We start from the raw sequence: 26576 nt of genomic DNA, 5'->3' as shown, positions 1-26576 counted from the left end.
GGCAACTGGCAACCACTCCATTTCCAAACCTCATTTCCTTCTCCTCCTTTCCCAGAGCTGCTCTATGTCGATTGGAAGCGCAGCAGGGGATGCACACTGCTAAACAGAAACTCCACAGACACGTTTCCTAAACCCAGCACGTCCTCTTTATTTCTTACCAAGCCCTAAGATACCTGAGGATGGGAAGGGCTGCCATTGTTAGCCAAGCTTTTTGTAAATTATACTATTTTATCAAAGGTGTTGTGGAAATGTGGGACAGCTCATCTTTCAGGGCTCCAGCAAGTCTTTTTTGAGGGAAGTGAGGGGTAAAAACCAACTTTGAGTTAATCCCGCATTTCTTTTGATCGGTCCCTTGGTAGTCTGGTTAATTTTGAGTGCAGATGTTTCTGCTTTCCATCACAGAATACACCCAGGACCTGGGAGCAGCCTCACAGTGCCGTATTTCCTCCTCACCACACCACTCTTGTTACGGTTGTGCAGCAACATATGCTAAGGCCTTATTACAAGGGATTCCTATAAATGGCATAAAGGATTAATAATGTATTTATAACACAACTTTTTTTTTAGTATAAAGTGATCTATAAATTTGTAATAAATGTTTTATAATGTTTTTGTAGCCTGTTATAAATGATAAATGGGAGACTATAGATGCCACATCAAATATTCATGCTGCATTGTGTGCATTATTATGCCATTACTGTTCAGGAAACCATTAATAATAAAGTGAATGGAGATGTAAAAGTTGCTGACATGCCCAGCAAGCCATTTATAATGAAATGTATAATCCTTACCATAAAGTAAATACATTGGCCAGTGATTGTTGATGAAATGGAAACACTCTGAATTATTTGTGAGGTATTTATATATTAATGTATATTATCCATATCATGTCACAGAAATGCCGTTAATATATTATATGTATTATTGATTATTTCCCCCTAATTTATAGGCAGCTGTTTAAGCGTTACCTTGTCTCTTCTCGTGTTTTGCCAGCTGCATGAGGTCTGCTGAGTTATTTTATGGGGCAGCTGTTGCGGGCTGGCCATCACAGCGCTGGGGCGAGCCCGGCGGGGCAGCACGGCAGCGGGGCTGCTTGCTCCCTTGTCACCGGGACGGCCTTCCTCCCCTGTCACCGGGACCGCCTTCCTCCCCTGTCACCGGGCCACCCCGCACTCCTCTGCGGGGACAGGGCGGGGAGGAACCCGCGGGTCTTTTCCAGCCTGAACATTCCATGATTTCACGGCTCTGCCGATGCCTGATGCGCTGCCCCAGCAGGGACAGACCCGCTGCTCCCGGCTGGCCTCCCTCCCTCGCCACAGCGAGACCTCTGCGCCGGTTCTGGGCTCGTTTCTGGGCTGGTTTTGGGCCGGTTCTGGGCTCGTTTCTGGGCCGGTTCTGGGCTCGTTCTGGGCCGGTTTTGGGCTCGTTTCTGGGCTGGTTTTGGGCCGATTCTGGGCTCGTTTCTGGGCCGGTTCTGGGCTCGTTCTGGGCCGGTTCTGGGCTCGTTTCTGGGCTGGTTTTGGGCCGATTCTGGGCTCGTTTCTGGGCTGGTTTTGGGCCGGTTCTGGGCCGGTTCTGGCAGCCGAGCTCGGTCCTCCCTCCTCCTCCCCGTTCTCTGGCGGCTCCGGCACCGCTCGCCCCTGGCGTTACCTGCTGATGCTGGGGATGTATCCGCGCCCCCAGCTCAGGATTATCCAGCGGACACTTACATTTAAGTGCTTTATGGTGCTTTTTAACTTTTTCTCCTCCAAATAGGGAGAAAACATCCCTCCCAGTGACCAAACATGACCCACGCCTCCCCTGCCGGCCGCCCCTTCGGGCAGGCCGTGTTGAGGCTGTTGTGTGGGAGCCCCTGTGCCGGGGGTGCCTCAGCCCGGTGCCCGGGGCGAGGCGGCGCCTCAGCCGCGCCTTCTCCGCCGCTCCTCCGCCCCTGAGCCGCCCCTTTCCCCGCCTACCGCCGCCGGTCCGGCCGCCACCCGCGGGCTGCTCGGCCCGGGCTGGGCACGGCACGGCGCCGAGGGTCCCCGGCCCTGCCCGGCCCTGCCCGGCCCTGCCGAGCCCCGGGCCCCGCGCCCTGCGGCCCCCGCGGGCCATGGCGGCCATCCAGAACCTGCAGCTGTGGTGCCGGCAGCAGTGCGAGGGCTACCGCGATGTCAGCATCACCAACATGACCACCTCGTTCCGCGACGGCCTCGCCTTCTGCGCCATCCTGCACCGACACCGCCCCGACCTCATGTGAGTACCGTGCCGGGCATCGAGGGCCGCGCCAGGGCTGCGGATCCCGTGTCCTCCATCCCCGCAGAGCCCATGCTGGGCTGTGCCCAGCCCGCCGTCCATCCTGCCGCGGGTGTGCTGTGCCCATCCCGCTGTCCACTGAGCTGTGCATGAGCTGTGCCCATCCCTCCGCCCATCGATCTGTGGATGTGCTGTGCCCATCCTGCCATCCATTGAGCTGTGGATGTGCTGTGCCCATCCCTCCGCCCATCGATCTGTGGATGTGCTGTGCCCATCCCGCTGTCCATTGAGCTGTGGATGTGCTGTGCCCATCCCTCCGTCCATCGATCTGTGGATGTGCTGTGCCCATCCTGCCATCCATTGAGCTGCAGACCCCGGGTTCTCCATCCCCACAGAACCCATCCTGGGCTGTGCCCATCCTGCCATCCATCCTGCCATGGATGTGCTGTGCCCATCCTGCCATCCATCGAGTTGCAGACCCCAGATTCTCCATCCCACAAGAACACTCTCCAAGCTGTGGCCATCCCGCCGTCTATCAAGTTGTGGATGGGTTGTGGCTGTCCTGCCATCCATTGAGCTGTGGATCCTGGTCTTCCACCTTCCCTGGGTTCTTGCCCTCCCTGTGGGCACATCACCAGCAGCATTCTGCTGACACCCACGCTGAGAATCTCCAAGAGAAAAGCTCCGCTCTCCCAGCCTACGTGCTGTTTTTTTCCATACATTTTTCCTTTTTCCCTTTTCTCCCTCAGTAGCCGGATTATAAATGTTCCAAATGTGTCCTTTCCATTGCAAAACAAGTTCGGGCACTGATCTTTGGGGCAGCATTTCCTTCTTTGCTGTTGTGTTTGCTCTGGCTGGGCTCTCCTTGCTCAGCCCAACAGCAGCGCAGTGCTCACAAGTTGCAAGGCAAGGGCTATTTAAACAAACTGCAGTAAAAGGGCAGGGCCCCACAGCCTCTGGATTCCTGCACATCCTTGTTTTTCCCATCTAGAGCTCTGCCTGTGGGAGCTTAAGTGCTTTTCTTGCCTTGCTGGGGCCATTTCTGGTACCCTGTGGGTTTTGAACTGTCCCTGCCCAAATGCTGACATTTGGGAAGGTGAATGGCCAAAGGGAGTCATAGATCCTGCTTCATAGCTGGGGTTTTTTGAGTTTAATTTGTTTTTTCTTTTGGGTTCTTTGAGATGATGGGATTGAGGGGGAAGATGAAGGCAGAGGAGCCCTGGAAAGAGTGCCCAGGAGTATTGATTTAAGCATTAGGTCTCTCCTGGTCAGATGTGCCCAGCTGGGTGAGGAGCAGATTGGGTGGCCTGTACTGCAGTTTTCCTCCTGTCCTGTGTCTTCTCCCTTTTTCTTCATGCTCCCAGGACAGCCTGCCACATGGGTTTGTGTGCACCCATCCCTCTTGCACGTGTCTTGCTTCTGGTTGAACCCAAGAGAAGACCTCTTGTTTTCTCCCCTCTGTTATCTTGAAACCTGACAGGAGCTGGAGCAGCCGTGGGCAGCAGGAGGTTGGTTCAGGAGCTCCAGGCACACTTTGTTGTCCCTGAGCTTGCGCCATCACCGTGGTGTTGCCATGTATGACTTCCTGACATGTTGTCATGTCCATGCTACTCCAAATATTTCCTTTCCTTCCTTTAATTCACAGTCCCAAAAATACAAAACACTGGGGCAGAAGGGTTGAGGTGTTCTTGTGGAGGGGCTGGGACTGCTTCCTGCAGCTGGTCCATCCGGAGCACAGGGGCTCAGCGATGTGGGAGCTGGGATAATCCTGTTGCCCGGTTTAGTGAGTTGTTTACAATGCTTGAACTGTGCAAAAAGTGTTGTGGATAGACATCTCTTAAAGAAATTTTCCTGTGCTGGAGAGGGAAGATGTTCCTTGAGGCATCTCTGTGTTCCCATTCAATTTTTTTTATGGTGGACATTCTGCCTGACTTTATTTGGGACATCACAGAAGCTCTTCCTGACTCAGACCAGCTCAGCAAGGGCTGCCTGAAGATTAAAGTAAGAGAAGCTTTTATTTGTCACCTCCTTCATCCGTGTCAGTGCTGTAATACAGGAAAGCACCACGTGTACCTACTGACTGGGCAAAGTCCTGCTGGAAGGAAATGGTGCCTTTGGGTGGTTGGTGGCCAGGGCTGCCAGGTGCCATGTGTCAGATCCTGGGGCAGAATACTTGTGCAGATTCTCCATGTATCCCAAAAAGCTTCTCTGAGTGTCCTTGGTGCAGGGTACAAAGGTGGAGAAGTGCAGCTGGGTGCATGTGTGACTGTCACTTCTGCTTCCCAGGGGTCCACCCTGGGCTCCTGTCCTTGCTTCTACCAAGGATCCTAGTTAAAGATTAAAAACACCAGACTGAAAGTAAAACTAGAAAGGGATGTTTGATGTGTTTGCAGCAGCTCTGCTGAATAGATCACTTGCAGAGTGATTCAGTCACAACATCAGTTTTGCAACAGTGGGTTTTCTGTCTTGGTTTACACAAATTGCATTCTTGGGCTGAGTGCAGGGGATTTCTCCTGCAGGAGCCTGAAAAATTACCAGGAAAACTTCCAGCTCAAAACATGGATATAAACATGGGCTTGTCTTGTGAGGTATGTGGCTCAGAGGACAGGCTGGTGTGGGTCTCTCCTTCCTTCCTGTTTTCTTGCTGGAAAACATATGGAAAATATGATAACTTCTCTCAAACTTAGCCAGTGTTGGCTTGTGTGTTACCAGTGAACAGGGCAGGGTGTGTAAAATTAGAAATGCATTTCCCACTCACTTCCCACTCATGCAGGGATGCTTGGAGGGGTGAAGATCCATGCTGAATTACCATGTAAATCCACTTCTTTTTTGTCCCGGATAAAGAGTGCTTCAGAGTCAGTCCCAGCTGGGCACACACGCTGTTTCAGGCAGGCTCCAGCCCTTTTTCTGGGGTGATTGTAGAGCCTGGGAACATCTCTTGTCAGAGGAACATGAAGCCTCATGGCAGCATGGTAGGAGGCTGAGGTCAGCAGCTGCCACATGTGGTGGTGAAGGTTGTGCAAGCCTCAGCCAGGATTTTAGTGGCCTTGTCCTGATAAATGAGTTAGAAGAGGCAGGGGAGCTGTGCACGCTCACTCAGATATTAATGCCAGATGTCAAGGAAAGGTTTTGATTAAGATCCTTCTCTTCATCCAGGATCTTGCTCTTTCCCAGACTGCGAGCTGGTGTTCTGGGAATGGGCTGGTGGTGAAATCCCCCTTGGCAGCTGAGCAGCAGCAGTGCTGTTTCCTCCAGCAGCATTTCCAGGTCAGTGTCAGCTGAGCAGGGCAGGGTGAGGTCACGCTGGCCCTGCTGGGGATGGGCTGTCAGCAGAAGGCTGGGGTGAAGCAGAGCTGCCTGCTTGGCTTGGTGGCTTTGTGGTTTGTGTGACAGGGGAGAATAGCTCGGGTTCATTTCAGCAGCATTCTGTCACTTGCCAGCCAGAGCATGGCAGTGTGGAGCAGGCATTCCTGAGAGGAGGATGAGCACATAGGGGACATCTCCCTCCTGGAATTCCCAGCCTTGTCCCACCTCCCTGGCTTTGCATCTCCAGAAAGAGCACAGCTGAAAGGCTCCCAGCAGAGCACGCTGGATTGGAACCCCCTGTCCAAGGCTTTGGGCTGGCAAAGGCTGCTTCACTCTTACAGTGATCCTTCTGACTGCACATCTTATTGTCTGTAGAGAAAGTAGCACAAAAGTGCCAAAAAGCAGAAACTTTTTTGGTGCCATTGAGTCTCTGGTATTTTTTTTTTGCTCAGTCTGCTCCAAGGTCAAGTTTCCAATCAAGTTGGTGCTTGCAGCAGCAGAGATTCCTCCTGTGGAAGCACATGTGTTTGCAGAGGACTGTGGCATGTTTGTGAGTGCTGGGTCTGTGCAGCTGGAGCAGGGGGTGCTCACAGAGATTTGTGGGCATGAGAAATGCTCACCCACTTATTTGCTAAGGGAAGGGGTTTTTTCAGAGCTAAAAGCTTCTCCTGTTTTAAAACAGGAATAAAACTATTCCTGTGCTTGTGAACTCCACTCTGATTTGTTTCCAGCACTGGAGGCCTCTCTTGGGTCACATTTATATTTTTCACATTTTCCAATTAATTCAGTTGCCTGTGTTTTCTCAGTGGAGAACTCCTACTTCTGTGTTTGTATTACCTTTGCTGTCTTAGGATTACATTGGTCCAGAGAGCTTTGATATTCCAAGATATGAGATGCACCAGCAAGATCAATTTCCAAAAGAAATATTAGATGTAATCAGTTCACCTGACTAGCCAGGGAAAGAATGATGCTGAGAGGTCAGGGGACTCTTGAAATGACCAAATAACCTGGTTGTTTGCACTTTCTTTGGAGGACTAGAAGGGGATTTGAGACATTCACCATCAAAAGATTGGGGTTTTTAGGTCTCTGCTGCATGCCAGGGTGTGCACACACCACCACAGCAAACAGTGTTGAGTGTGGCTAAGGCCACTGACTGACAATAAATAGTAATTCCAATGTCTTACATGTCAGAATGACCAAGGAAGCTGGAGCTCCTCTTTGTTCTTGCAGTGTTTTGCTGCATTTCCATGCTACAGAGATTGCTTGGGAGCAGAGCTGGGAGTGAGGCAAAGTTCTGATATCACCTCCTTCAGCTGGGTCTTAAAAAAAGCCAGTTTTCTGGCCTGACTTAACCCAAGGATGCTTGTATCTATTGTTTCACTGAGACTTTTTTGGCGCATGATTATTTTTGTTGCTCTTTTTAATCCATTGTCTCAGGGAAGGGAAATCTTTGGGCAGGAGCACTGCTTGAAGAAAAACCTCTGCAATTCCCTTTGATTTTGCACAGGAAGGACTCTGTGGTTCAGAGGTGGGATGTGCCTTGTCTTTACGTGCTCCTTGGGGGAGTTTAACCACCTCAGGGTCTTATCTGTCATTCCTCCTCTCCTTATCCCACGTAGCAATACCAGATGTGGGAAGCAGAGAGGAGGCAGAGGCTGTGGCATGATGAGTGAGCCTGTTTAAGGTTCCTCTCTTATTTATGATGTAATGCTCCACTTTCTGTGCTGAGTAGATAAAGGACCTGGCTTGCTCCTTGCTGTTCCAAGCAGTGGAAAAAGTTCCCCTGCTGCGATACAGATCATGTGTTTCTCTCATGAATAGGGTGCTGTGAGCCAGCTTTGCCCTGGCTCTCAGAGTTACCCTGGCTCATCCCAGAGGAGAGGGATGGGCTGAGAATGTGAGTCCACACCGGGGATAAAGGTGCTACATACAAGGAGTGCAGAGCTGGTGCTGTTTTCTGTTTATCATTGTGAATTCCCTCTCAGGTGTCAGCCTCTCGCTCAGCTCTGTGCCAGCAGACACAAGGATTGGAAGGTGAAACGGGGTTATCAGAAAGGAACTGACCCTGCCAACTTGCCTGGGCAGGAGGAAGCAGTGTTGGAGAGCAGGGCTGCCAGCCAGCAGCCAGTTTTGTATTCCCTGTTTAGCAAGTGGCAGTCAGTTTAAAACAAAGCTGATGGTGCTGTTTCCTAAGCAAGGGACTGAGGGAGCACGTCCAGAGGGCTCTGCCTGCAGCAGCACAAACTCTGCCCTGTGCTTTATCCCTGTCCCAGCACAACCCAGGTTCTCAGTTCACAGCACAGTGCAGGGAATGTGGTATCTGGGTTGGACCAGGGAGAGGGAATGCAAATCTGGGGAGAGGTGAAGAGGGAAGTGATGTCTGGAGACAGCAGAAAGGAGTTGTTGACTTTGGCTTGGATTTGTGAACAGTAATTGTCACTTCCTTTTCAGTTACTGATTATGAGCACAAATCAAAAGTTACAGCCCTAGGGAAAGCAGACTAAAATTTCTACTGGCAACTTTGGTGTTATCAGATGCAGTATGGTGTGGGCAGAGGTTTTCCCAGGCAGATCCCTGGTGCTGGTTTTGTGGAGTTCTGCCAGAGGAAAAAAGAAGATTTGAAGCCAGAACTCATGTGCTGCTGGACCCAGGAGCTTCTGAGATCAGAGCATGTGGGTGTGTTGGAAAAGCATGTGATATGTGCAGTGTGTGAGGGATCCATGAGAGACCTCCTTGGAGCTGAGCTCTCTCTGTGTGGAGACAACTTTCAAGGCAGGAGAAGAACATGGAAAGTACTTTCAGGGAGAGTGTTCATACCTGGCCAGCAGGTATTGGTGTGTCTCTTTGAGGTGGGAGAGAAGCAAGGCTTTTCTGGGGGACAAGAAACCACCCCATGAATTAGAGGTTGCTCCTTGCTGTCTCAGCAGAGCCCCTCAGTGTGCCTGGGATGTTTTTGCACCAACATGTCCTGTCCACAGGCAGCTGTGGGAGTCAGCCCTGCAAAGGCAGATGTGCCAAAATTGTCTTGTGCTGTCTGTGGACAGATGCTGTGCCTGCTGCACGTCCCTGTCCTGGGTACAGCAGGTCTGAGACTCTCAGGTGGGATCTGCCATGCTGCCCTCTCTGCCCTCCCAGGGGTGGATGGGGTGCTCTGTCCCCTGAGCCAGAGCTGGAAGGAGAGCAGCTCACGCTACATCACCAACCTGAGATTTTTCCTCTTTTTGTATTTCAGAAACTTCGACTCCCTCAGAAAAGAAAATGTGTACGAGAACAACAAGTTGGTAAGTGGCTTTAATGTTTACTTTTGGTCTAGTCTGTGACCTGGCACTTTGCTCATGGGATTTAGCATGAAACCCTGCAGACACAGTGTGCCCATTGTGCTGTGTTCCAATCCTTTGCCTTCTTCTGCACCTTCCAGCCTTCTCCTCTGAACAGCAATGTCCAGCCTGGCTGGCTGCTGCAAGCACCTTCAGGCTGTTCACTCTTCTTAGCTGGCCACACAGTGATGCCTGTTCCCAGTGTGTCCTGTGGCAGCAGGAGCTCAGACAGAGCTGCTAGAGCTCAAAACATGGACGTGTTGAGTATGTGATGCTCCTGACGGGTGGAGCAGGAGCTGGGAAAAAACTGGTGTGAGGGGAAGCACAGGGAGTGTCCTCCCACTTCTGTTCCTTCCTGCTGCAGAGGATCAAGGTAGATACATCCTAACACCTGTCTGGATGCTGCCTGGACACTTCACTCCAGCCTGGTATTGGAGTTTCTCATGTTCTTTCCCTAAAGAAAATAGAAGTTGGGCAGGCCAACCCCCTCCTGCACTAGATTCTTGCATGGTCTTAGTGATCCAAGGAAGGATTTTCCTCTCCCTCTCTCCTTTTCAAAAGGAGAGGCAGTGAATTATAACACTTCTCTTCCCCTGGCATTGCTCCACGCAGTTTCATGGCTGCTTGACAGGAGCTTGGGGTATGAATGAGCCATGGCAGCTTACCCTTGTCTGGGCTGGGGGAGTGACACACTCTCAGGCAGTGAGCTGGCTGAGGTGCTTCTTGCCTCTGGAAGAGCTCAACCTGTCCCCTCATAGCTCCTTAGCTTCTGCTGCCCTTCATCCCTGGCATGTCCACAGCTCCCATCACAGACCCTCTGTCCCAGGTGGAGCTGCAGCCTGTGAGGAGTTAGTGACACTCTGGGGCTCAGCCCCGTGTGTTCCTCTCCTCAAGGGGAGATTCAGACCCTGCATTTTGCCCTTCAGGTTTGGTGTTTGGCAGGAGTTGGGGCCTCTTCTCCATGGAAGCGTATCTTGGCTGAGTGCTGAGGATCCCTGAGTGTTGCTCCTTGTCCAGCTGGGCTGCTGGTGTCTGCTTGTGTCTGGAAAATGAGCTCTGCGAGCTGCCTCTGCTGCTTTTATTAATGAAAAGCTTCTTTGTGCTTCTCATAAAGAGTTGCTCCCCTCCTTTGTTGCAGTCTGTGTGTCCCCTCCTCCCCCTTTCTGAGTTTCTTTTATGTCCTTTGTTTTGCTCTCTCTTCCTCACTCCACCTGCTGTGGGATGACTTGTCTGTGTTGTCCTTTCCCTGCTGGTGTCCTGCTGCCTTGGCTGTGCTGTCTGTGGGATTGCCCCTCCACCCCTCTGTGCTTCTGGGCTGGCCTCCCCCTTGGGCTGCTCTCCATCCCAACTCCCACACTTCCTTGCTCTGGCTGTCCTTGGGATACAAGTGGGTCTGATTTCTCCTAGAATTATTTCTCTGCTATTGTCCAGACCCTCCTTGATGCCTTACTCGTCAGAGGTTTCTGTTCAAGGGCTGTATTGTGCATGTAAAAAAGCCTTGTTTGAGCTGCAATTTGCCTTATAAGGTCATCTTTCAAAGAAGAATGTGTCACTTCTCATGTGCCACAAGACCAACCCCAAACCCTAGAAAAATTTCAGTTGGCATTTTTTGCTAGAGATTTCAAAAACATATGAAGAGGAGGAAAGTTTCTAGAGGCCCTGGAGTCAGTGCTGGTGGATGGTGGTGTGGTGTGCCAGAGGGAACCTGTGCCAGGCCAGCTCAGGTGGCCTCAAGCATATCACTTTCCCATTTTGCATGGACATGGCAGCAGTGGCACTTTCTTCCCCTGGAAAGCACTTGGAGCTGCACTGATGAAAACCATGATGCAAAAACAACATGTGGGTCCTTTAAAGGGCAGGCAGGCAGAGGAGGAGGTGACAGGGTCCTGTCAGCTGCTGATCCTGTTGGGTCTCCTGGCAAGAGCAGCTCCCAGGAGCACGAGGATGCTGCAGGCACAGGGGGACACCACGGTGCTCTCTGCATTGCCCACCTGGCTCTGGCCAAAGCAGGTGGGTGCCCAGAGCATCCTCCTCTCTGTGGTCCAGGCAGTGCCCGCTGTCACCCGTGGCACGGCGTGGCAGGAAGTGGCATGACCTCTGTTCCCACTAAACCTCACACCAGGAATGTCCAGCAAGAAAACTCGACTGGTCAGACCAGTTGTGCAGCCAGTGCAGTGGGGAGCACTCCAAAAAATGCATTAAGTACCACTTTGCAAGGCAGGAAAGTGCCAGGCTGGGCTGGCAGCTGGGGTGACACAGCCGGTGGTGACTGGCTGAAAGCATTTTTAATGTCAGCTCTGTTACATTTTTACTGGGATACCCAATGGAAAAAAATGGTAATTATCTTGCTGAAAAATAGTGGCTGTTTGTTTCTTCTAAGCAGAAATGGTTGGCTTGTACACCAACACTGTGTGTGTCCGTGCCAGAGGTCAAATGCGGAGGGGTTTAATATATTCAAGGGGTTTTTTTAACCCTTTCACTGTGGATTTTAGCACTAGCCTTCCTTGTGCCTCTGGTCCTGCAAGTGCTGTTTTCCTTTGCTGTGTTGGCATTTCAACAGGGATGCTCCAAAGGGGGAGAAAAAGGATTTTTTTCCCTTAAGTTGGGAAGGAACAAGGCTGGAGAAGGTCCTTAGTAAAAGCCCTAAGCTGAGCTGGGCAAGGGTGAAGTTGGTTGTTGCAGTTTTTTTTCTATTCTACTAAAGGCTTTTTTCAGAGGCAAGAGAAAATAGCTTTTGCCTCCTTTACCTGCAGTTTCAAAGCAGAGGACACCAGAAAGAGGAATATTTACCCCAAATACATGTTAGGCAGCATGGAAGCAGTTAAACTGGAAGGGAGCTATGTATCAGGAATTTTTCTGCATTACACCTCTTTTCCCCCTTTCTGCTCTGGGAGTGCAGGGTCCCTCCTGCAGCCCAATTTTCAGATGGAGAAGAGCAGGCAGTAGGAGGCAGGAAGCTTTAGCACAGCACTCAGAGATGAAAGCTGCCTGCAAGCACCTACCAGCCCACCGTTAATTGGGGAGAGCTCCAGGTTGGGCTGGGAGCCTGGAAACAGCTCTGCCAGCCTGGACTGACACATCCCCTTCTGCCAGGCTGCCTCTCTGCAGCTGTGCACTCACACACACAGGCAGGCTGCAGGAGGAGCAAGGCAAGCCCAGGTGAGTTACTGTGCACTGAGCTATGGCCAGCTTGCCAGGCCAGATTTTTGGCTCCTTGCCTGGATTTCTCAAGGCAGTGGCTGGAAGCCATGACTCCGTTGGTTCCTATGATGCAGGAGTTAAACTGGTGCAGCTGTTCCCCAACAGAGTTATTTTTATTTGAGTGGGGCTGTTTGCAGTGCACTTTCTTACTTCTGATGAGGAGCAGCTCTGCTGCCTGGCATGGATAAGACCCCTCCATTTTTATTTTTATTTTTTTTTCCCTTCTCCAGGCATTTCGGGTGGCAGAGGAGGAGCTGGGGATCCCAGCCTTGCTGGATGCAGAGGATATGGTTGCTCTGAAGGTACCAGACAGGCTGAGCATCCTCACCTACGTTTCCCAGTATTATAACTACTTCCATGGACGGTCTCCTAGTAAGTACCATATTCCCTGGAGGGCTGGGAAGGATCAGGGCTTCATTTCATGCTTTCCCTTGCCTCCTGACAAGCTTGTGAAAAGCAAAATAAACTGCACAGAGGCTTTTTTGGTACCAGAACTGTTTCACTGGGGGGTCTGAACTCTTTGCACACCAGCCTACATTTGCACCAGTGCTTTTGGAAGGGTACAGGGCCATGTCTTGTCTTTGAAACTACTGCCTTAAAATTTAAAAGACATTCTGAAATTTTTTATGGTCCAGCAAGAGAAGAGCACTGAAGGTTCCTCTCCATGACCCCCACCTCAGCTTTCCATTCTTGAGCACCTCCACCCCTGTTGCAGTCTTTGCCACTCCTGAGGGCTGGTGAGAACAGGGAGTAGAACAAGGCTGAGCTTGTCTGTGAGGCTGTGCCAATGTGACAGCATCAGTGCTGGGGCTTGTACAGCACAGCAGCACTGAGGGAAGGAAGGAGAAGAAAATTATCACCCTAACTGACATAATAGTGATAGAAACTCTGTCAAACATAAAACAGAGCTGCCAAGCCGTTATATTCATGTACTGGAGAGTTTAGCTGGGCTCACAGGAGCATTATTGTAGTCTTGGTTTATATTTGGCTTTAAGCTCACACAAAATGAAGTAATATGATGAACCAATTTTACAGGTTCCTCCAGAGGAAACTTTCTAAAGTGGGACATGAATGACTTAACTGGTTAAGGTGAATGTAAATGGAGAGATATGTATTGAAAATGTCCTACATTCTGGAAAGAAAGCACAATTCACTCAGAGCTGCCTTCAATGTTTAAACTCTTCCTACTTCTCCACCTCTTTACACATTTAAGCATGCTTTTTCTCTCCCTCCACAACTTCTTCCCTCCCCCTCTTCACTTTTTATTTCTTATTTTAAAACTGTTCTGATTGAAATCAAACAAATCCCATCATGTTTATGCCAAGTGGTGAGAATCTGGGTCAGGCTGGGGTCTTTGCCCCCTCCCCCCTGCATCTTGTCTACCAAGCACAGCACATTTTTATACTCCCACAGTGTCCCTCAAAACACTTTGGTTGCATTCCTGTTGCTGGGGTGAATGTGAATGTCTGAAAATGAGCCCAGCCTGGAATGTGCCCTTTGACACCGAGCAGAGCCCTGGACTCACAGTCGTGCCCTTCAATGGGTTCCAGCAGGACCATGAAACAAGCAGGGCACAGGAGGGCAGAGAGGGAGAGCAGGCAAGGTTTTAGTCAGGTCATGCTTTTGTGGATGAGCAGAGTTGAAGCCACCCATCTTTGTGCTGGGCTTTGGGAATTCAGAAAGTGGCACAAGTGGGAAGTGAGGGGCAGTGTGAGCCTGAGCTGTGTGCTGGGTCAGCTGTCCCCTGCTCCCTGCAGTGGAGTCCTGGGTGTTTATTTGGAGAGTTGGCTTTCTTGAGGGCAGACTGCTGGGAACTGGGCTCTCTCCCTGCTCCCTGCCCTTTCTGTGTTTACTGAGCAGGGTATAATCTCTTTTCAGATGAGTGGCCATTTAAGTGTCACTTGGAAAGTGAAGCTGTGACTCAAATATCCCACAAGGAACACAGAGACATCTCGTTCAGAATAGGAAGTGGTGTAAGAATAACATCCCTGTGAGGCACTTGGGGTTTGTGTCTGTAAAAACTTTGCACAAAGCCTTATTTCCCAGGGAAGTTTCCCTGCACTTCCTAGGGCACAGGGCACCATTCCCTGCTTGACTGAAGTGTGTTGGAGAATCTCTTTTCTCCACTTGTAGTGAATTTTCAGCGGTTCTATTTCATCTGCAAAGAAAAGGCAATTGGGCATTTTCAGGCTGCTTGTGACAGCTCTTGGTTTCCACATCAGCACCTCTATGGCACCTCCAAGTCTTTGCAGAATTACCCATTTTTAGTGGTCATTTCCACGTTCAACAAGGCTGTTTGCTCTGTGGGAGTCCCAGCTGGGATGTGGGGTGGACACTTGCAGCAGTGAGCATTCAGGCTGTATAGGAAGTCTGGAGCACAACTTGAATGAAGCAAACCCTCTGTTTGCAAACCCTTCAGCTCCTTAGCCATGACACCTCTGCATATTCCAGCAGGGCCTGTTTCAGTTGGGATCAGTTCCAGCCAAACCATGGGAATTGAAAATCCAAGGTCTTGTTCTCACCATCAATGAATGGTGATTTGCATTTCTTCACTTTTGCATTTCTCTTCATGAAATTCCCTGATTGCATTTCTTCACTTTTGCATTTCTCTTCATGAAATTCCCTGAGAAGAGAAAAATCAGCAGTTTCAGAATGTTGTTACAATTCACTTGTTGCCTCTCGCCCCTCAGTCCAGTACAGAACTGCTCATGAAGGAAGTCTGTGTCTCCTTGTGTGCTTTTCATGTTACCCATCAGGCACCTCTGGATATTCTTACTTTGTAAATTACTGCTAAACCTGTGAGTTTTCCTTGTGTTTCCTTAAAAATATTCCCTTCTTCCATTCTTCCAGTTGGAGGCATGGCTGGCATCAAGCGTCCTCCCTCTGAATCTCCAGAGCAGCATCCTGGGAAGAAATCTGCTCCAGAGCCTCCTAAGCCAGTGCCACCAAAACTGCCTGCTGCCCACCCACCAGCCAGAGCTAAGCCAAAGGAAACCTCCCCAGTTACCACAGTAAGAAATGTGGCTTTGGGTGTTCTTTATACCTTAAATATGTCCAGTGAAATGGAGAGTACTGGGCTGGTTCAAGGCTCCTGCTGGTAAGGATTTAGTCCCTAAATTTTCTGTTCTCTATGAGTGATTTAATCCAGAGGTCTGATCCTGTCATAGATTGAGGTGGGAGTCACTGGAAAACCATCAGCCAGCCTGGATACATGGTGAACAGGATGTGGGTGTCTTAGGACATGGATATGCTGTTCCTAGATATTTGGGATGGAGATTTTTACAGGATGTAGTGTTATTTTTGCTAGAAAACATTGATCCAATTATTGGATACAGTTTCAAAGCAGGGTAGGGATGAAAACAAGGTAGAAGCCCTTTCCCAGCTAATTTAAATCAGAGACCTTTGCCTATAGGCAGACAGGGCACCCTGGTCCTCTTGTTTTGAGGGAACATATTCCCCATGCTCTGTCCTTCCAAGGGCTGTGTCACTTCTGTGACAAAGGCATTAGAGACAGAGGGCATTTCCTGGATGTCACTCCTCTGTCCTGGCTGTGCATTCCAAACACTCGCCTTCTTGGGAGATTTGTAGCTGTGTCCAGGGCCATGGTCTTGTCTGCTCAGCCTCTGCTTCTCCCCACAGAAGAGGGTCCTGGCAGAGAGTGGGAATGTCCCCAGCAGCAGCTGTGGGGTCTGTGGCAAACACGTGCACCTGGTGCAGCGCTACTTGGTCGATGGGAAGCTCTACCACAGGAACTGCTTCAGGTACAGCAGCTCTTCAAGGCAGGGGCACAGCCCTGGGGGTCACAGAGGGCCAGCCTGCTTCTTTGGGACTGGAGAGAGTGGTGTGGCACATTTCATTCAGAGTGGAGGCAATCTGGGCTTGCTCTTGACCTGTGTGTAAGGGAAGCTGTCTCTACAGGTCTGTTTTCATCTACACCTCTCCTGCCTCAGGCTGTGCCATCAACAGCCCTAGTTCTGGTGCCTGAGGAGTGTGCACACAGGGTCTGCTCACTGCCAGTGTGGTACCTTCACCCTCTGTGGATGGTGGAGTCGTGCCTGCACTCCCAGCTGTGTGTCTCCCAGCACTCTGGAGGATGTTTCCTGAGACTTTTGTATCCACAGGTGTAGGCAGTGTTGGAACTTGCTTCTTCCTGGAAGCTACAAAGCTGGGCCTGAGCCCGGAACATTCATCTGTACCAGCCACCAGCAGCCAGACAGTGTCCAGATCTCTGGTCTCCACAGTACTGGGAAAAAGCCTGACAGTACCCCAGCCCCTGCTGCTGCCAGGGTGTTCCAGAAAGCAGCAGAACCCAAGAAACCGGAGCAGGTGTTGAAGAAACCCAGCCAGGAGGGCCTCACTAATTCAACCAAGCCATCTGTTTCATCTTCTGGAAGCTCTGGCTTCAAAAGTGTAAATACTCCATGGTCCTCCTCAGCTGTAAATAAATCAGATGACTGCAAAGGTGTCTCGTTGGGGAATAAAACAGATCCCCACGAAGGCACCCCATCAAAGCCTCCTTGGACATCCTCCACAACAAAGACACAGCAAGCCCGAGAAAACTTTTTTCGCTCTTTTGAGTCCTCCAGCAATAAATCTTCTGAGACTCAAAAACAAGTCCAGTCTCCTCATGGCCCTGATAAAAGTGCCCCTGCCAGAACCCCTGCTGAGGTCAGTCGAGTGAATGCTGGGAAGGATCAGGCACGTAACCATATTATACAGGCCCTGTCTGCATCAGGCACTTCTCCAAGCAGGCCAGGAGGACTCAGTGCCACTGGCTCCTCAGCACCTGGCAGGTAAGCACTATTTCTCTTTCCCTTTTTACTGCCAAGATTTTCCTTGGGATAATTTGAGAAGCCCCTGCATCTTTCTTTGCTTTGTCCTGACTGCTCTTGTGGCTCAGTTTTAAAGGCATGTAGAGGGACACATACAAATCATTGGAACAGAGGAAAAAAAAAGGTCCATCCTTTCAAAAAGACTCATTAAGTTGTTCTTTTTTGCAGTGGCAAGTTTTCTCCCACCAGTTCTCAGAGTCCAGCTCCAAAACCACAGTCCAGCAAAACAGGGTACCCAGCACCAAAGCAGGACAAGATTACAGACCCTGTGCCCAAGAGCCAGGCTGCCAGCAAACCTGTTGACTCTTTGCACAAGCCAGAGTCAAAAGGCACCAAAGGTGAGGATGAATGATTCACACAGTTCTGCTGGACACAGCACTCCAACTTTATGCCTTCCTCTTGGATCAGTGCAGCAAATGTGTCCATGTGTCCTGTCCTTTGTGTCTGTGTTTTCTGAGCTGTAGGGCTCAACATTCCTCCCTGTGTGCACTATCCCTGTGCAACTGCTCCCTCTAGCATGGTGAGTTCTACTACTCTGAGGATCTCCAGGTATTTGAAGTTGTACTTGCTGTCATCAAACACTGGGATCATGGTGGCTTTCAAAGGATCAGGTTTTCTCAGATGGGAGACCTTGCCAGAGCTTTGGGATGGTTTTTTATTGCAGTTGCAGGTCACCCAGCCTCCTTCCCTGTTTTGTACCAAGCTTCCATCATGGTGACTTTGCAGCAGGCCAGGGGATGATATCTGGGGGTTCCCAGTGTCCCAGGCACTTTCAGGTGGCTGGTATTTTTTGGGCCAGAAGAACTGTCTGTTGCAGTTTGCTGTGACTTTGTGGGGCTTTTTGTCTCTCCCTCTTCCTGCCCCAGCCTTTGGTCTCTGAGATCTGAGCTGTTTGTGTTGTATTGCTGTTGAAGGTGCCTATCCATGTACTCTGTGGCTGAATTTCTGTAACTGTGTAGGTTTTAAAGCATTTCATCTGAAAGACAAAATGCCACTGAGATTACCTACTGCCTATTGTATCTGAATGTGTCCATGTTAAACTTGTTGAGCTGGTGCTGGTTTGCTGCAATAACATCACAGTACCTACCCCAGTGCATGCCTTATCTCCTAGAATTCTCCTGAGACTCAAATCTGGCTTGTTTCTTTTTATTGGATGTTTTTGTTCTTGTGTATTTTTATTTACCTTGCTATGTTCTTTTCTTCAGGAAGCACAAATGTTGCTGACAACAAGTCTGAGAGCCCAGAAGGGTGGAGATCTCGCTTGAAGCCTGTGGCCAACAAGTGAGTGTCAGGCAGCTGGTGGATTTCCATGACAAATGTGACCATCCCAGGTGGAGATCCACACCAGGATGTCCAGAACTTTGCCTGTGGACCATTCTCCATGAGGGATTTTTCCTACCTTTGTCTTTTTCCTTTGCAGGGACCAAGATGGCTCTAAGAAACCTACTGATAACTCCCAGGTGGCAACAGGGAGCCCAGCACACAAGGAGCCAAAGCCAAGCCCATTAGTTGTCCCACCAGCAAAGCAGGACTCTGGTATGGAGGATAAAAGCTTTGCCTTCATTTTGCTGATCAGGAAGGGGCCAGGCATTGGTACTGCAAGGCTCAAGTGAGGAGTGTGTTGGTGGAGAATGTGCCTTGCTTTCAGGGATCTTTGCTTTCTGCATCTGCTTTAGCCATGTGCTGCCTTTATTTTGTGCCTTTGGGGGGTGGCCTTCCATCCTTTCCAGGGAGAGGGACTCAGTATCCATAGGGTTCCCTTCTTCTGCAAGACAGCCAGCAAGATTCCACTTTCTCTCTTGCATGATTGTATAATGTTGAGAAATCTTAGTGATGGTTCCCAGCTGTTTATTCTCCTCCCAAATGTTTATTCTCCTCTTACTCTGGCCTTGTAATGAGTGTTTTTTCCCCTGTTTACTTTGGGCTTATGCTCTTCATTATCATCAAGAGAGGAGGACTAGGACTAGAAATGGAGTTTGGTAGTGGTGACTGCCAGAGACATTGGGCATTAAAGGGATTTTTATGAGATAAGGGTTGAAATTTCTTACCTAAAACCTGTCTGTGCTTCTTAATCCAGCTTCATCTGGTGGATTCACAAAGAAGTTGTTGATTCCCAGCTCAGATCTTATCAGGAGCTGTCAGAATTCAAAGCAAGACTGGAAAGACCCTGGAGGGTCTGCCAAGAAGGAGGAAGATGGCAACCAGTTGAAAACAAGCACTGCTACATGTAAGATCTCTTCTGCCTACCAAAGCCACTCTCTCCCCTGCACTGTCAGGAACATGGGTTATGTGGCCCATAGTTTTCTGTGACTAACCCTCTGGCTGCTGTCATGGGGGCAGAGCCTGTGTAATTGATTTTTATTAGCCAACTTGGCCTTAGCAGGAAGCAGCAAGGCCAGAGAATTCAGTGGGAAAGGAAGAAATTGAAATAGGAATTTTCAAGGTCATTGTCCTGTCATTGTTTAGACTTAGTGCTATGAAGAGGACCATCTCCTAATTTGGGGAACTGGGATCTAGTTGATGTCTCTGTTCCTCTTCAGCTGAGAGGCTTTAGGAAATAAAAGGAATGCAGAGAAGTGTCATCCAGAGACTCCAGCTGGCAGGAGCCACAGAAGCAGGAGCCAAGGCTGCTGTTTCTTTGATTTTCAAAGATGTCCTGTCCAGTTTGTCCCTACTCTTAATCCAGTTTCTTACTCCTGTTTGTTCAGCCACAGCTTTACTGTGCACCTCTCCTCCAGTGCCCAGTTATCCTTTCTCTGACATATCCCACCATGATGCTGAGGAAATTTTCTGGAACTAACCTGATATTTGCTGCTGTCCTGTTTGCTCAGCTTCTTCATCTCCCCTTTCCTTACCCCATCTTGGTGTGTCTTACCTGTATGAAGTAGGAAATTCACACAGCAGGGCTCAGTCCTGCCCCTGATGTTTGTCTTGGAGCAAGCAGGATGGGTCCTGATGGCTCAATGGCCTCATGCTTTACTTTTTGTCAGCTGGTTCCAGCATTGTCCTTTGCCAGCATTTTCCCAAACTTCCCACCCCCTCTTTCCTCAGACTCAGCCCCAGGGTTCAGTACTAGTCTCTCCCAAGAAGTGAGCTGTTAAGATAAGGGAGGCTGGCTCTATATCTGTCTTTCTAAAGGTTAGTGATTGCCATGGGGGAGGGCCATTGGGAAATTTTCCTGGCAGTCTCCCCCCACTTTTCCCCAGCTGAAAGGCTGGCTCCTGCTGCTGTCACTGGGCAGGCTGTGGGTTAGGGACAGAGCTGCTGCTGCTCTGTGTAGATTTTTACCTCAGCACTCAGAGAGAGCTGTGAACAGCCAGCTGCTGTTCCTGCCCTCAGTCCTGGGGTTGTGTGGAGCTGTGGGTGGTGAGCATTTCTGTAGATCATTCATTTTCTTTGGTGGTAGGTGGTGTTTTTTGCTGAGAAAGGAGACTCCAGGGTTCTCCTGCCAACTGTCCTACTTCCAGCCTGCTGGCAAGCAGCCAACCCCTCCTGTGTCTGTCAAGCCACAACCTGAGGGTATCAGGGGATATCAGATCCTGAGCTGGTCACAGGGTGTCATTTTACAGGCTCTTCCCCTGCAGTGACCCTGGCCTTCTCTCCATCAGGGGTGCAGCTTTCTGCCGTGGTTGGAGGTGCTGCAGAGGCCACCTGGAAGGAGCCCAGATGCAGGACTGAGCTGGGAGAGGGAAGTGTTGTTTAGGCAGACAGCTTGAGGCAGGACAAGTCCCTCCTGGAGGAATCTTTAGGAGAAGTGTGAGCTGCAGGCAGTGCACAGGCAGCAGCATCCAGAGGGAAGAGATCCCTGACAGAGCCCAGCAGTGCAGGAACAACACAGCCACATCCAGCATCTTCTCCCCTTGCACTCCTTCTAGAAAGCACAGCAGAGCAAGGGCTGGGCACTGGAGAGCTGTCCTTGAGCTCTTCCTCAATCTCCAGAGACTCTCAGGAGGCTCTCCTAGTCTGTCTGTCCTGTCCTTCTGCTTGTGTGTGCTGAGCCTGCATTGCTGCTGCCTTTGTTACAGCCCTGCTCTTTTGATAGCAGAGTTTTCCTTCCTTATCACATCATCCACTCACGCCTCTGTTCTCTCTCTGTGGTAATTATCCAGCCCAGCCCCTCGGGTATCCAAATACCTCACACTCTTCTGTAGTTATCCTTGCAGCACAGTTGGGCAGAGGAAGCTGAGGCACAGTGGAACAAATACACATTGCTTAAGGATTGATTTTAATAGGTGTCCAGAGCCTAAATAATGCTGTGTAGTGGGGCCTAGGGGACTTCTCACCTAGGAAGTGTTTTGTGGGAGGAATTGAACCTTAGTTTCCTGAGAGCTACACTGAGGTCCCCTAGACCATCTTTGTTTCATCAGTATTTACTGATACTCCTTTGTGAAAGAGCACTAGGGACATTTTTGTATGTGTTTGCTGTGGCAGTAACTCTGTCTTTCTGTGCTGTCCTCGGGAACCTTAATAAGGAATGAATGGGTTTTGCCACAACAAATATCTTTGGGTTTTAACAAGATAGTGAATGAACATGCAAGTCAGTATTCTTGGGTGGAAGTTCCAAAGTTACACCTGAATTCGGTGACTGTTTATACCCTGGGGTTGAAAGCAGCAACCTGTGACCTGAGTGACAAGGCACAAGGAGTAAATCAGGCTGTGAGGATATGTCTCTTACTTTGCTCAGGCACCTGGGTGCATGTGTATCATCTGTGACCTCTCTTGGGTAGCTGGGACCTGTTGTGCTCTGGTGGTATAGGCACTGTCCCACACCATAAAATTATTTAAAGGTTGTTGTGACTTTTTTTTCTCTCTTCTAGTCAAAGTCGCTGTTCCAAAAAGCAAAGGGAAGCTTCAAGTGGTGTCCCCAACCAAGGTATGGCTGGAAACCAGGTGTAAGGGGAGCAGGCTGGGGTGGTTAAATATCCTTCTAGAGTGCTTATCCACATATATCTAAGTTTGTCTTATTGGGAGGGTTTATTTGGATACCCAGGGAAAGGGTGAAAGGCTCTGGGGCAGAGACCAGGTGGAGAAGCTGCTGGTTATCTTCATACAGGGAGACAATCAGAGCTGGAATGAGACAGAGCCAAACAAAACTGTGGTAGAGATTCATTCCCCACAGAAGGAGGGAGAATGTCTGCAGACTGACAGGTGTGGGGGGAGTTGCCACTGACTGCAGATGTGTCACAGCCTTGCAGTGGCCACTGCTCTGTTGTGAGCAGCCAGCTCTGCCCTCTGCTGACCTGGCCCTCCCAGGCTGTGGCTCTGTGGCTGGGCTCCTTGTGCCCTTTCCCATCTCTGCTGTGACCTCAGCAGGCAGTCTCAGGGTTGCTGAGCTGTGTCTGATCCTACTTTTTTTTTTCCCTAGCTGCACCCAGACTACCTCCCTGAGGAGAAAATCCAGGAGAAGGTTTGTGAGATCGAGAAGCAGCTGGACGAGCTGGAGCTGAAAGGAGTGGATCTGGAGAAGCAGCTGCGTGCCTGCGAGGGAGGTGAGGGAGCTCTGCTGCCAGCTCTGCTCTGCTGGGGAGGTTGGGGCTCATGTCCTACCCCTGGGCACTCTTGGCTCCATTTTTAGGAGCTCAGGCCACATGTGAGTCACCAGGTTGCCAGAGGTACCTGGTATGCAAAGATAAAGCCTGGGGAATTTTGAACCTTCTCTGCTGCTTTGTAATATATTTTTTTCTGTTAATTTGGCTGAGGATCAGAGTTTTGGGAGTCCTGTAGCAGAGGATCCATAAGCAGCTTCCTTGAATCCACAGGGAGTGAGCTGCATCCCTTGTAGCCAGGGGCTCCAAAGATTGCCTGTTTTCACTTGAGGTTGCCTGGGGCTCACATAAGTCATCTTAGGCTCTCCCTCAAGAGATTGTGTGTTTGAGCTAGGGAGGCTGAACTGATGCAGCTTCTTGCCCTTTGTCTCCTCTGTAGATGAGTCTGAGGATGCTCTTATGGTGGATTGGTTCAAACTGATCCATGAGAAACAGCTGCTGCTCAGACAGGAATCAGAGCTGATGTACAAGTGAGTACAACAGAAATTCTCCTGTCTGCTTGTGCACTTCCTGTGAGCAATGAAGGACAGGGAGTGTGACAGCCCAAAAAACTCGTGTGCCAGTTGGGGGGATGAGAAGGGTTGAGGGTGTCTCTGGGAGAGCTGCCAGCATCATGATGTATTAGCTGGTGGGCTTTGAGCACCCAGGGTCTGTGAAGAGCTCGTGAGGAGGGAAACTTCAGAAATGTGATGGAGGAAGATTTCCCCTGAGCCACCAGCCCCTGCCCAGGTGGTGGGCAACACAGAGATGAGGCTTTAGAATGACAGGAGAGGGATCCAACCCTGGGGCATGGCGGGGCAGTAACTCATCACTTGTGTCATTCCTTCCAGGATGAAGCAGCAGAACCTGGAGGAGCAGCAGTGGAATATTGAGATGAAGCTGCGAAGCCTCATGAACAAACCAGGTTTGTAAGAACAAACAAAACAAAACTGGCCACACTGGGAGTCCTGCTGGCCCCAGGAGCCTCCCCTTTGTGTGCCAGCCCTGGGATGTCCTGCAGATCTGATGGTGCTGCAGGGATTGCAGGTGCACTCTGGGTGTCCCCTGGCAGGGGCAGGCTCCCTGTGACATCCAGCCCACCTCTGCATTGAGAGGGCATGTAGGACATGCCCTGAGTGTGAGGATTGCAAAATCAGCCCTGTGGGCTAATTTTAGGGGAGGTACTGCCTGTAGCTGTGAGATGGCTTCCCTTGTCTTGTGCAGAGGAACTGAAGACTGCCAGGGAGAAGGAGCAAGAGAAGGAGCTGCTGGAGTCGTACCTGAACACGGTCAATGACCGGAATAACATTGTGGATTGCCTGGATGAGGACAGGCTCAGGTGAGGGTGCTCAGATGGTGGGAAATGAGCCAGCACTACTGTATTTCCACTGCTGTAGGGGTGGATGAGTGGCTGTAGTTCAGACTTCTGCTCCCTGAGAGGTGGGTGGTCAGCTGTCATCAGCCATCTTGTCCTAAATGCTGCTGTCTTTGCATCCTTGGCAGCTGTTGGGAAGAGATCAGGACCACAGCCCTGTTCTCTCTCAAGCTAAAGCTGCTGTGAGAACAGGGATGTGGAGATGTGGAATGCAGGGGAGGAGAGGGAGAGGCTGGAGATGGGGAGGCTGGGGGCAGTATGGGAGATGCAGGAGGAATCTGGGAACATGAAGTCAGGAATGTGCTCGTCTGCTGCAGCAAGTGGAAGAACGGCTGTAGCCAAGAACTGGATCTTTCCCAAGTTGAATGGAAAACTGCTGTGTCAAGTAGCTGGATTTGTGCCTCCTGATGCTGAGAACAGCCTCCATTTCTTGATCTCAGAGCACCAGCTCCTGCTTGTGGATTCTGGTACTGCCCAGGACAAGGTGGTGACAGCAGTGTGCTTGTCCCTGGTGGCAGTGAGCACAGTGAGCTCCTCTGTAGCACCCCGGGCTACTGTGTCTCAGCTTCATTCATCTCCTGGGGTGTGCTGGTGTCTCACCACTCCATGAACTCGGATAATTCATCAGCCAGCTGGGAGAAAGTCTGGAAATCCCCACACAGGCCTTTGCTTTCAAGGGACCCAGATGGAATTTGCTGATGTCTAAGACTCTGACTGTTGGGTTTTTTCCTGCAGCCTTTCTCAGGGTATGCTGTGAAGGTTGGTCATTTCTTACTGGGGAATAAGAGCAGTATTTGCATGGGCTTTGGTATTTACCAGCTTGTCATGAGCACAGCAAAGTTTTCTAATGCCATGCTGTTCCATTACAGAGAGAAAGAAGAAGACCAGATGTTGGCAGACATGATACAGAGGTTGGGTAAGGGCCCTTTCTCCTCTTCCAGAGCAGCACTGGGGCTTACTGGGGCTGTGGGTCTCAACCTGCTCTGTGTCTGCTCCCTCTCCTGCAGATGGATCTCTTGAGAGCCAGGAGCCAGAGAGGAAGAAGAACAAGTTCCGCTTGTCCAAAATATGGAAGCAGAAAAAGCAAGAGTAAAGCTCAGGAGCTTGATGTTCCTTTTCCCAGTGGTCCAGAGAGACCCATCAAAGGTGTGGTCCTTCCTCAGTGCTGCTTTCTTGGAGCTGTGCAGGACTGTGAGAGGCCCCAAGAGGCCTATCAAAGGTGTGGTCCTTCCTGAGTGCTGCTTTCCTGGAGCCTCTGGACTGTGAGAGGCTCCTGTGCTCCCTGATGTGGAGACTGCAGGTTTGCTGAGCAAAGGGACAGTGTGAATCCCCTCTGGCCCTGGTATGGGGCCCAGGGATACCTTTCCCAGCACATGGACTTTAAGACTGTTTTCCTTCTTTGCCTCTGGGTCAGAGCTGGGTCAGCCTTGTTGGAGCTCAGGGGGGCAGAGCTCAGGTCAGTGCAGTCCTGCAAGCAGGAGCATGGCCCTGCATGGTGTCCCCTACCTGTCCCAGGGCTGCACCCAGGACACTGCTCTGGGCTGTGGAAGGGCTGTTGTCCCTCCCTTCCTCCCTCTCTGCTTGTGCTGTGGCTCTTTGGCCAGGATCAGAGATGCAGAGAGGGAGATGCTACAGGGCAAGAGGGATTGATGGTTTCTCTCTTACCACACCAATGCAAACTGGAGGCTCCATGTCTGGGGGGAGCAGAGAGCAGAACATCCTCTATGTCTGGAGGCATCATCTTGGGATGTTCTCGACCCACAGCAGTTTCAGCAATAGTGATTTGTTTCCAGACCTCTTTTGGAAGTTGCTGTAGGCTGATTTCTCAAAGCCATGAGAGGCTGCTCACTGCTTCATTCCCTCTGTGGGGGAGATTTGTAGCCTCCTTATTTCTCTGACTGCTCAGTGAAGCAGCGTTTTCGTTGTCTGTGGCCTGTCCTGATGAAAATGAACAGAACTATTATTTTAATAACCTGGTGCTAACTGGGAGCACAAGGGAATTCATGGGTTTGCCTCACCCCTGAGTTTTCTGCATGGGACCAATATTTCAGTTCCTCAGCTCCATCCCTGGACAGCCAGTGCCCTCAAGGGGTGTTGTGGGTCACCCTGGTGATAGCAGGAATTCAGGAGCTGGTTCTGGGCTGTTGCAGGGAGCCTTTCCACTCTTCCTCAGTGCAGCCAGACCCTGCCCTGGCTGCACCCTCTGTTCCCAGTTAAGCTGGAGAGCAGGGATGGAGACAGCCGCGGAAAGATCCGATTAATTCATGGTGCCTGTGGTCTGTGTGGACCTCCTCCCTCCACGCCAGCTCCTCGAGGTTTCTCGGGGTGCTGCTCCCAGCAGGAGCAGGGATTCTGCCGGAGGAGCTTTGCTGTGCGGCAGAGCAGAGGCGTTGCGTCCCTTTCCCACGAGGTGGCACTGGGACTCTCCGGGCAGGGATGTGCTGGGGTGGGACCAGTGCCCGAGGGGCTTCCTGGAGCCCACAGCGGGACCGTGTATGTGCAAGTGCTGGGGTACCCCGAACCTGCATATGCTTTCACTCAATAAAGAATTACAGCAGCAAATCTCAGCATCCCAGTGTGGTTTGGGGACACTGTGGTTATGGCTGTCCTGGGAGCACTGATAGTCCCTCTCTGGAGCTTGGTGTACCTGTGATGGAGCAATCCCTGCCCACAGCCTGCAGGGCTGCACGGCCTGAGGGAGCAGTGGCACCAAGGGCTTTTTCACCCACTTTGTTTAGGTGTCAAACTCACCCCTGCTCTCAGGTAAATGCAATTCCCCCCTTGC

General features: G+C 50.6%; 1 protein-coding gene across 4 annotated transcripts; it reads left to right on the top strand.

Moving 5' to 3' along the window:
* The first annotated feature begins 1966 nt into the window (after nt 1–1966).
* Nucleotides 1967–26347, top strand: MICALL2 (MICAL like 2). 4 transcript variants are annotated; one of them, XR_010348012.1, is made up of 18 exons: nt 1967–2235; nt 8774–8822; nt 12290–12431; nt 14910–15070; nt 15699–15820; nt 16181–16852; nt 17060–17229; nt 18097–18172; nt 18312–18427; nt 18969–19118; nt 21709–21764; nt 22257–22380; nt 22817–22907; nt 23268–23341; nt 23641–23755; nt 24661–24707; nt 24799–24937; nt 25011–26347. XR_010348012.1 is itself a non-coding variant. In XM_064390131.1 (18 exons), the coding sequence occupies exons 4-18, from the start codon at nt 12347–12349 to the stop codon at nt 24882–24884; spliced, it is 2145 nt and encodes a 714-aa protein (XP_064246201.1). In that variant the 5' UTR covers nt 2112–2235; nt 5392–5502; nt 8774–8822; nt 12290–12346; the 3' UTR covers nt 24885–26347. The 4 variants fall into 4 exon arrangements, 3 of the variants coding, with proteins under 3 accessions (XP_064246199.1, XP_064246201.1, XP_064246200.1); XM_064390131.1 differs by adding an exon at nt 5392–5502 and having other exon boundaries at nt 2112–2235; nt 24799–26347; XM_064390129.1 differs by having other exon boundaries at nt 24799–26347.
* Nucleotides 26348–26576: the final 229 nt, after the last annotated feature.

The sequence above is a fragment of the Passer domesticus genome, chromosome 15 (genome assembly GCF_036417665.1).
Source record: "Passer domesticus isolate bPasDom1 chromosome 15, bPasDom1.hap1, whole genome shotgun sequence".
Classification (NCBI taxonomy): domain Eukaryota; kingdom Metazoa; phylum Chordata; class Aves; order Passeriformes; family Passeridae; genus Passer; species Passer domesticus.
The sequence above is the reverse complement of the archived record's forward strand: the minus strand, read 5'-3'. Positions and strand labels throughout refer to the sequence as shown.

Bases quoted from the DNA above. Each gene is read 5' to 3' on its own strand.
- MICALL2 (XM_064390129.1), top strand. From the start codon at position 2,093: ATGGCGGCCATCCAGAACCTGCAGCTGTGGTGCCGGCAGCAGTGCGAG. The intron at 17,230-18,096 runs GTGAGGATGAAT...TCTTTTCTTCAG, and splicing joins AGAGTCAAAAGGCACCAAAG to GAAGCACAAATGTTGCTGAC. The intron at 23,342-23,640 runs GTTTGTAAGAAC...TGTCTTGTGCAG, and splicing joins AAGCCTCATGAACAAACCAG to AGGAACTGAAGACTGCCAGG.